Here is an 11,129-nt window from a genome sequence, read left to right as displayed (position 1 = left end):
CCAGCCTCTTTGCGGTTCGTTAAACGAAACCTTCGTCGAAGGGTGCCAAAGAAAACATACGCAAATCAATCTTGATTTCTCTTCGATAAAATCTAAAAGAGTTCCAGTCATAGAAATTAATTTTAATTGAAAAAAAAAATATATATATACGTTATTACTTTTAACTGAGAATTTACAAGTTTATAAGAATTAATTTTTGTTTTTTAATACCTTGAAAAAAAAATTCTTATATTATCTCGAAGGGAGCTCGAGATTGTGAGTGCATCCCTTTCCGGGAATGTAATATCGTTTGTTTGTCACTGTTGCTAGAACAAGTTAGTCTCCATTCGGTCAAAAGCGTCTCGACAGATCGCTCCTATCCCCCTTGCAGATCCGTGTTAAGCGGATTTAATTTGCGTCACGAACGAACAGAGACGCTCGCGCGCGCCCTTTAATCGTCTTGAATATCGCCGTTGACGTAGGCGCACTTCTTAGCGACGTTGAAGAAGGTCCTACCACTGCGTGCACACGGAAGAGACATCTTTAAAGTTGTTTTCCTCAAAAACTATCTCTTCGAATTTCTACAGAATATCTTATATATAACGCGGTCCGTTGACACAGATTTAGAAATTTGTAGACAACTCCTACGACAATGTATTAAGCCAAAACATTTTTACGAGACAAAATTCTGTTGGAATTAATTAAAGAACAGCACTTCTTATATTTCATGTTTTTGAAAGCTGGAAATTTTGGAAATTTTTTTAAGTGTTTGGTGTTTATAACTAAGAAAATATTAACACAGAAAACTTTTTCTAAGACGTGGAGAACGATAATATTTCTTTGACAAATAGTGCAATAGTTCAGATCTACAATTCTACAATTTTCTATTACAAATGATTAATGTATATAAATAATTAAAAAAAAAATTCATTAATACTATGATTTTGAAACAACAGCAAAATCTTGATTTGGACTTGCTAGAGCTGCGTACGAATACCTTGTAAAAGTCCATGTAAATGCAAGTGCGCTCGCACGCGCACATACTGTCACCCTTTCTCCTTCCCTTTCTCTATTTCTCTTTTCCTCCGAGCCCTCCCTCTCTCTCTCTCTCTCTCTCTCTCTCTCATCCCCGTTTGTATGCGCTCGCGCGTACGCGAGTCGGGTGCGGGTATAATAATAACGTTCGGTAAATACGTGTAAGTACGTGTTTGTAGTTACCCCTGAGGTGAGCCACCCCCGGAGAGGCAAGAGAGCCAGGAAGCCCCGCCTTCATCGGCATGGGGTTGGTTGTCACGGGGGTGGGACACTCGGGGGCGGTTCTTTGCTACCCGAGTCCCGATTTAGCGCTCTCGTTCACCGCGGGGTGCCGGCCGGAGAGAAAGAGGGTAACGCGAAAGAGGCGCGCGAAGTACGGACTGATACGCACCCCGTGCGCGGAGGACAATCGAGCTCGCTCGCGAGTAAACCACCCTCGAACACACGTTCCACAGTCGGCCGCGACAGTACGAGACAAGTATAACCCCGTCGAGGTTTAATCGTCGTAATTAGGGTAGTTCGAACGTAGCTAAAGGAACGAACTGACTGCGGAAGGAACTGAAGCATTCATTATTGGTGTTGAAGAAACGAGTTTTCGTGATCGAAGAAATAAACTTTTGCTGGAAGTGAAACAACGAATCGCGTAGTTATTGAAGAATCCAATTAGGAGGGGCTTTAACTGAAGAAATTAGACTTCGATGTAACAAATAGATTTTTGTTATCGATGTAGAGACAAGTGTCATTAAGGAATTATATTTGAAGAGAAGACTCTTCGTTGTAACTGATTTTATAGAAGAATATCGGCTACTTGGATCAAAAGCTGGTGATCGTGACTTAAATTGTGAAATAGACGTCACTTCTCAACGTTAGGCGCACCGTTTGGCAACTGAACTGCATCTTCAGGTACGAGTCGACTTGCATTTTATCGAAATTCTTGAATGTATATCTTTTATACGTTAGAGACTTTTTACTTCTTTGATTCTTTCTATTGTTAGATACATTTTATATATCCTCTTACATAAACTCCTTCCTTTCCTTTCACTTTAAACTTTATAGATATATGTTTATTTCACTTTAAATGCAGGAAAGCTTAAGAAAAACAGGCATGTATACATCATACTTGTTCAATTAAGATTTTAATTGCTATCTTTAAACCTGTACGCTGTGTTGAGACACAAGAATAATTCTAACGACTTTCACTGAACTCGGAGAATCAGTGTCGTAAAGAAGTTTCTCCCTCGGACCGGATTGCTAAATAAATTGATAGTCGATTCGCGCGGGTCCTAAGCAAACTGGTCCCGCGGGGATGCACGGGGTCGTTGCGCTATAGGGGTGCTGAGCGAACAAACACCATAAACTGTTTGTGTTTGGGATTAGCCGCTGGTTTGTCTCCTACGAGAAATGTCCGAGGTGACAACCTGTGCTCAAATAGGCACTTTGAATAGAAACCTAGAAGAATAAAGTAATCAGATTAGATGGACACGTATTAGATGGGTCGTACTTTAAATCGTTGGATTACTTATAGTTCGATCGTTTTGTTATCGAAGAAATTTATTGAGTATTCACTAACAAAGAACCTAAAAGTAATAGAATTGTGAGAATATATAGTTTAAATTGGATTAGAGAGTAATTGATATACAATAAACCTACAAAAATCTTCCATTTAAGCTGAAATAAAAAGATTACGCGGTCCCAGGTGCGTTATCTCAAGAAGTTTCTGAAAGTTTCCGGATGTTTTAGGAAAGACGTGTCTCGCCTAATTTTTCGGTTGACTACGCGCGCGCGATTTATAACATCGCTGGACACGATTAAAGTCTTTGGAAAGTTGAAGGATAACGTCTTTAAGCTTTAAATGGCCCGATGGTGGATTAACTAACTTTTTCGTAGATGTTCAAGAGATAGGCTATACGCGCGTCCTTTTAACAATTAAATTTTTTTATTGTTCCCTCTTTATATGTAATTTCTTTACCCCTCTGAAGAAAACAAAAACATTAATTAAAATTTAATTATCTTATAAATGTATTATAATTATGCGTATATATGTATATAAATAACAAAAATTATTCTACATTCTAAATTTATTTTTACTTTTACTCAATATTCTATTTTTATTATTAAATATATTGTCTCAGTTTAGGAAATCTTTGATAAAATATTATTTTCGTTCGAGCTGAATGATTAACATCCCAACATTTCTCTTAGTCCGCTAATTCCACTTTTTCGTATTTTCTCGTAATCATTTAAACGGCAGACTTGTAAAGTTACATGTAAAGCGCGATGAATCATATCGGCTTAGCATTTGTGTAATTTTTGAATCATGAAATATAAATGCGGCCCCCGGGAATAACTGAACGTGACTCGGCGCACAAACCGGTATTGTAAAAACACGCACCGGGTATGGAAGGTAAAAGATCCGTTCTCCCTGGATGGAGCTAAGTACTTATGACGATCAGAGAGAGAGTGCATTCCGGTTATTAAAATTATTATCCGAGAGTGGCACTTAATCTCCTGATCCTCTTGACGGACTCCGATTGCCCGCGGCATTGTGTTTGCCTCTGATGCCACTCTAGATGATAACATTTTAACGCGTATACAGATACAAAGGCCAAAGGATTAGCGTGTTATTGACAAGGCCGATACATTTCGCCGCGAGAAGCATTAAGAATTAATAACATAAATTAATATATGAAAGTGGATTCAAATAGAACTACTAACGTTGTCATTTAAAATCATCTTTTGTAATATCGTACGAGTATTATAAATATTAGAGAATTTAATGGTAAAATATAATAATAATAATGCAATTCACAATGGTAATTATTATCTATTTTGATGGACAAAGGTTTTCGCTTCTCTGATATTGTATTGTAAATATTAGAGGATTTGTTGATAAAATATAATAACAGCGCAATGAAATAGTAATTATAATCCATTTTGATAATAGACAAAGATATTTCCTCAAGTTCGAGTTACTAAGAGCTCCGAGAGAGAGCTCGGCGAGGTTTTCGTGTGAACTAATCGAGAGTCAGAATTAAACCCGACAGCCAGATCGGCGGATTAATTGCGAGCGTCAAGCGCAATCACTGGTGACTGAGCGACGCGATGACGTCGATGTATTAATAGCGATTTACACCGCGCGTTTGCGCTTCGTTATCCAGCAAAATTACGCACTCGCCTATTTACATCTCTGCCGTTCTTCGACAGGAGCGAAGAGACGAAGCCGCTCATAAATTATGCGAAGAATCCGAAAGGCGCGTACAATTACCGAGAGAGGGAGAGAGGGAGACAGAAGTATCGTGTTTTCAACGCAAGGTGGAGAAGTAGAGTCGAAAGAAGAGGATTCCAGAGGTTGAAGGAGAGAGAGAGAGAGAGAGAGAGAGAGAGACATAGCGGGAGAGACAGTGTCTGGGGAGGGACAGGAGATAGTCATGATGGAAGGACGGAGATTTAACAATGTTACAATGAACGAACGACCGAGCGAGCGAGCTCCCGCCGCCTCCCCGGCCGCGCCGCGTCGGCGGAGTCCCGGGATCGCAGATTGAATTGTAAAATAACCGAGAGGGGAACAATACGTCCCGGTACAACATTGTGTTTGCATTTAAATAATCCGCGAGCCCGCGGGTACGTAATCCGGAGAGCGCCATCGTGACTTCTTCGTCCCCGTTCATCTATATCTAGCGCGTACAATCTCCGATCTCGTCTCTAAGTCTTTGCAGTGACATTTCTGAACGATCGCATCTCGATAATTACGACGACATCGAGATTATACGGGTATCGTGACAATTAATTTAATTATTAAAGTTAATTAGATTAGCCGCCGTTGAACTACAGCTGAGATTAATCGAAGAACTGCAGCAAAATTTCTGAGTATCTGGATAACGACATCGGTATCATGATGTTTTTCGACACAACTTAATTATTACATTTAATTGAATTACATTTGAAATTAAAGTGCGGTTGAGGCGATATTTAACTGTCATTAACATCAAGATCTGGATGTTTATTTTATTTATCTTTTTGTTTATACAGAAACTCTACTTACGAAATTAAAAACTTTTCGTTAGAGAAATAGAATATGTTTTATTAATGCAAGCTAAAGGAGTAATGATTAAACAACGCTATATATGAGTAATTATTATAAATTAGAAAATAGTATGTTCTCTGAATGTCTCTTCTAATTCGGATAAATTTTAAAGAGCTTTGACTAAGTCGACTAGCGAGTATCTCGCGATCGTTGCGACGACCGGCCGATCGACGGTTCGTTCGGTCTGCACTATAATTGTAAGTAGCGAGTAATTAATGCGGTCGATTCGAGTCCGATCCATCCGACCGCTAACCAACGGAATCCGCGAGGCTCGCCGAAGCGCGGGCGGCAAAGGGAACGAGGGATGGAAACGGGGAAACTCGCGACTACCGGGGGGTTGTTCCGGGTCGGATACCGACATTGTTTCACGGTGGATGAGAATTTAATTTGCACGGTACGAAGAGAGGAAACGGTGGAGGAGAACGAGGAGAAGGTGGAGGAGAAGTAGGAGGATAAGAGAGTAAGAGAGACACAGGAGCGAAAGAGTGAGAGACAGTGAAAGAGGGAGGGAGAGGAGAGGGAGGACGCTCGGATGGGTGCTGCCTTGTTTAAGCGTGGGTGGGGGTGTCAAATTGAATTACCCCCTCGTACCACGGCTCCCCGGGGACATTTGCCGGGGCGCTGGCGCTCTCGCGCTGCCTCCAGTTGTCGGGGGTTGCATCGGTATCTGTGTTCGTGCGCATGTAGCGACATATACACGTATATATACATACACGCGCTACTTCCTCCGCGGAGGCGTTTTCAATTAAAATCAACACCGGGGGTTGGCCCCGACCCCGTACCCCGTTCGCTCCTCTCCTCGTCGACATGGACCGTTTTGATCTCTCCTCCTAATCGCCGTACCTGTTCCGAGCGATGCATCCCTCAACCCCCGAACTACCTTCCCGACTCTTTCGCCCATCTCTTTCTCCTCACGACGAGTCTCTGTTGCCTTATGTGCATTGCGTTATTAACTTAATTATATATAACTGTATTATCGCATAACGTATAACCGCATGATAACGGCCCGAATTTCATATTACGTTATTTGGTAGAGGTGTACCGGGACCACGTATGGTGATTTATTTATCATGCATCCGTATTCACTTCTATTGTCTCGATTTTTTCACGAAAAATCCTCTTGTGCTGGAAATTATTTTTGTAATAATTTAGAACATGTGTCATTCAACATGCACACGCTATCCAAATATTTTTACGTCATAAGTTTTTTTCAAAGGATTTATTCAAAAGAGCGTTTAATTAATAAATATATGAAATAAATGACTTTTATATACCATGTACTTATATCTATGTTTATATATATTTCTATCTGCATCAGCTTTGTGTATATTGTAACACGGAAAGAACAATTTTTTTTAATCTAAAATTTTGCAGAATATTAATAATACTTAAAATTAATTTTATTGGAAACTTAAATTACTAAATTATCCAAATTTTTAAAGCATCGTTCATTATTTTTTAGTTTATAACATAATTATGTTAACAGTCTAACAAAATTACTTTCAGATCTGTATAGAAACATTTTATGCTTCTTTATTTATCCGAGGATCAAAGTTTGCTATCATTTAAAAAGAGTGAAAGATTTTTTTTCTCTTTCATTATCTTTCTCTATTAAAAATTTATTCTTTCGAAAACACACCCGAAAATCTTTGTCGCATGTTAAACTAACAGCGGGGAAATCTCCAGTCACTTATTACTGGCACTTGAAATTTTTCAGCCTCTTCTTTGCCGTCCCCCGTTAAGAGGATAAAGAACTCGATTCGTAGAGCCGACTCTCATTTTCGCCTTTAGCATCCATTTTTTTTCTTCTTTATCCGACGGTCCTTGCAAAGGAAGTCTTCTCGGTGAAATCCAGCGAATCGTTCTCTTTGAGGAAGACTTCTCGCTAGTGCTCTTCTCTTCGCAAATTCTCCGCAATTCCTTGTTGCTTTGATTCGTGGAAAAATTACAAGAACATGTCGATTGACAGTTTGCCAAGTTATTTCCTCATGAATCTCCGATTTACCTGTCGTGAATATGGCATTCATCATTGATTAAAAAGATTGCACGTTTTTATAAATTATAAGATATAAAAACATTACGCAAATTCTTTGACGTTACAAATTTTTGTTCAACGATACATAAAAATATAATTTTCCGCTCTGACATTAAAAATAATCACTGAATTTTATTTGATGTACCTTCGATACAATTCCAGTTAAATGTATATTCGATTAATGCTTAAGACTTTTATCCTTAAAATTAAATCTTTGTAATTGAAAAGATAAATTGTCTTGATACTTTGACTTATTTTTTCAAAGGATTGAATCAAGAGATCAACAGGGACATCATTGTCCTTGGCGCGATTAACGAATCAGCCAGTTACCGATTACGGAAAGAAGCCGGAAAGAAGGTTAAGCGAGAGAGAAACTGGATTTAATCGCCCTTAATTCTGTTCCGTAAATTTTCGAGAAACAGAAAGAGAAAAAGAGAGTGAGAGAAGAAGAGAGAATACGGCGACCAGCGCTTTGACCGCGCGAGTTTAATTTCAGCGGGTCTTTGGATTTGCTTAATCAACGCCTGATAATTAAGGAGGGCCCTTCGAGCGACAACGACGACGACGACAACGATGACGATGGTGACAAGAACAACTTAATCACACCTTTTAATCGGCACGCGTGTTTTCCGAATCTGCGGATAAATGCGATCACGCTTTCGCTGCCGATTAACTCGTCTTCAATGTGAGGTCCACAGAACGGACCAAATCAAGTATATATAATTGAAGATAATAAAGAACGAAACGTTTGAGAAGAAACGTAAAATATATTACTGAAATAACTGACTGCAGATTGATTATTGGTTAAGTCTTCAATAGACAGAATGTGCTAATAACTTGTCTACATTTTTTAACTTCAGATTACAGATGAGTTGAAAAAGATAGACAAATTATTGATATATTTCATCAATTGGAGATTTTTTACTAATAATAAATTTAACAGTCAGTGTGTTATTTCAATTATGTAATATATTTTATGTGCCCTCTCATTACATTTTTTAAATTATCTTTACATAAAAGCTGGATCATATTCTGTATAAAATAAGTGGAAAGGTGATTTTGTAAAGTTATAGTCCTAGTTTGCAAATGTCGCTTATAATCCAACCTTCAGTTTTCATATCTGCTTTTATGAAATTATTATCGGAAAGCTTCAACCTCCATTCTTTTGTAAAAAAAAAAAAAAGATCGAATATAAATGGCGATCTGAAAGCAGCGCGCGTTGCCGCTTACGTTATGAAAAGTCGCGTTACTGTTCGCGATTTAATTGGCCGGCGATCGCGTGGCAGCCGATCGGGACAGAGCAAAAACGAGGAGGGCCCGATTTAATTGAGCTGAATGCACCGCCGGACGCGGCGGCACATCCAGAGGGAGAAAGAGCGCTGATCGATAAAGTGTAATAAATATAATTACAACGAGGGTAGAGGAGGAGGAAGAGCGGAGGAAAATGTTTTTTTATTCCCCTTGCGCGAGTGGAAAACGCGGAATTTATTATCGGACACGAGCGCACGAGCGCGACCGTAAAACATCAGAGATTATAATCAATCTCGTCGATGATGATAAAAACCGCGCTGAGAGGCAAATTATTGTCGCGTCGCATCGGCGATGCATTTTCCATTAGGTCGAATAGGCCCGGATAACCCAATATAGCCGGCGCAAAATTACACGCAATTCTCAAAACGATGTTAAAACAATCACAATTTTTCAAGCAATTATAGAAACGTCAACGGAAACTACAGTTTTTAAATGAAGCAGAAGAAGTATAGGAATTATAAACGTGCAAGGTGCATACCTATTTGGATGATATTACTCGTCAGAAACTGAAATGGCTTTCCGTTCGCCAATTTTAATTAAGTAGATATCATATTTTTGCAAATACATTATTATACATTTCGATTAAAATGCGTGATTTTTAGGTGTACGCTTAATATAATTTATATTACACTGAAAGAAAAGATTGGTTGCTGCAACAATTTAGATAGTAAAAAAAATATGACACAGCATTTTTATATGGCTCAGCAGCAAATTTTTAGTTGTATTAGCCTATCCGCAATGTCAGTATATGATTTTGAGAGGCTAACGCAACTAAAAATTTGCTGCTACAACCAAAAACTGAAATGACTAGTTGCTGCAGCCATATAAAAATGCTATACCATATTTTAATATCTAAATTGTTGCAGCAACCAATCTTTTTTTTCAGTGTAGTGTTTATAGTATATTATTATTATTATTTATAATTAGTATATCCATATTGCCAATATACGTATTTCTAATCCCAATCTGCAAACGTTGTTTATAGTCCAACTTTTAGTTTTCATGATCTGCTTTTATGAAATTATTATCAAAAAGCTTCAACCTCCACCTCTATAATCAAATAACAAATTTGCATTTCCTAATATCATCTAAGTGTTAAGATTATTACAAATAAGATTATACATTGAATATTTATCTTTTCTGATGCTCAATCCAATAATAATCTCTTTTCCAGAATGGATGGGCCGGCGGTGCTGTCGATGCCGCCGCTGACTTCTTCACAAAAATCGGCGCAATCGCCGCAACCGCAATCGCATCCGAAACAAAATCAGGTAACAGAGAGACACGAGAATGCAAGTCTTGAAATTAATGGATTAAAATTCCATAAAATGATATAAATCTAGGCCAATATAGAAAGACTGCTCGTGCACGAGGAAAAAGTAAAAGAAAAATTTAAAAGAAATATTTTTGTATAAGTTAATTTATATACAAATAAAACAATAATTCTAATTCCAGATCTTTTTAATATTATTTATTATTTTAATATTTAATTCGTTACTCTCTTAACATATAATTCTATATGCATATCATATTAATTTATCAATTTATTATTATTAATTTTAATAATATAATAATAAATATTATTAATTTTTTATTCTCTCAACTAACTCGTATTATTAATCACTTTTTTCTAATTTGTATTTATATGTTCGAGTTTAATTAATAATTATTTATATAACTCTCATGAATTTTTATATACTTTTGACTGATAAAAATCTAATACTACGCGATGTTAATTAAGTCGAGCATTGAGTCGACTGTAATTATTAGAATAATTTAATGAATCGCTAATGTCACGGCAGTCACGGTAAACAGATAAAAGATCAAAGTGCAGCGGGGGAATGAAACTGACCCGCGAAGCGCCCGAATCTGAGGGCATCCTAGTACGTTTAAATACCGATAGGAGTTGCAGGTGGGTACCGTGTCGCTTTACGGGATCCACATCGTGTCGCTGGTAATCGAGGGGCAGGAACGACTCTGCCTAGCACAGATCAGCAACACCCTGTTGAAGCAGTTCAGCTACAACGAGATTCACAATCGTCGGGTGGCGTTGGGCATCACCTGCGTGCAGTGCACGCCAGTTCAGCTGGAGATACTTCGTCGTGCCGGGGCGATGCCGGTGTCCTCGCGTAGATGCGGCATGATTACTCGCAGGGAAGCGGAACGTCTCTGCAAGTCCTTCCTCGGCGACAACGCACCGCCCAGGTCGGTACAAGACAATCTGCGATTCTCATAAAATTGCACAATTTTCGCAAAAGACCATACTATCTTCTATCAAGAGAAAGAATATTGCCGAACAATTCTCATTTTAGTTTACAAAAATATGCACTGAAAAAAATGTCTGGTTGAAAAAATGGACAAATCAGAATTCTAATTATATCAATCAGAATTCCGGTTATCTCAACTAAAATTCTAGGAGAGTCAATAAGAAAATTTTGATTCGTCTATTTTTAATCAAAATTTCAATTAATCCAATTAAAGATTAATTTCTTTATGTGAGGTTCTGATAATTTCATTTATAAACAAGATTTATTTCAATTTTGATATTTAAACGAAAAAGAATCAAATATTATTCTTTCTAATCTGTAGGGGAGACCGGGGCTGTGTGTGTGTGTGTGTGTGTGTGGTTGTCGTACGGGGTTGATTGTCAAAATGCTTATAACTCAAACAAGACACGGCAGAAAA

General features: G+C 38.0%; 1 protein-coding gene across 1 annotated transcript in view; it reads left to right on the top strand.

Moving 5' to 3' along the window:
* fuss (SKI family transcriptional corepressor fussel) overlaps positions 1–11,129 on the top strand; it is a 64,687-nt gene that overhangs the window by 29,655 nt on the left and 23,903 nt on the right. Inside the window, 4 exon segments of the mRNA XM_018508847.1 lie at positions 7,399–7,490; positions 9,619–9,715; positions 10,305–10,339; positions 10,342–10,649. Of these exon segments, the coding sequence (XP_018364349.1) occupies positions 7,399–7,490; positions 9,619–9,715; positions 10,305–10,339; positions 10,342–10,649 (532 nt within the window).

This window comes from Trachymyrmex cornetzi, unplaced genomic scaffold (assembly GCF_001594075.2).
Source record: "Trachymyrmex cornetzi isolate Tcor2-1 unplaced genomic scaffold, Tcor1.1 scaffold11, whole genome shotgun sequence".
NCBI classification, from domain to species: domain Eukaryota; kingdom Metazoa; phylum Arthropoda; class Insecta; order Hymenoptera; family Formicidae; genus Trachymyrmex; species Trachymyrmex cornetzi.
This window is presented reverse-complemented; position numbering and strand designations above follow the sequence as displayed.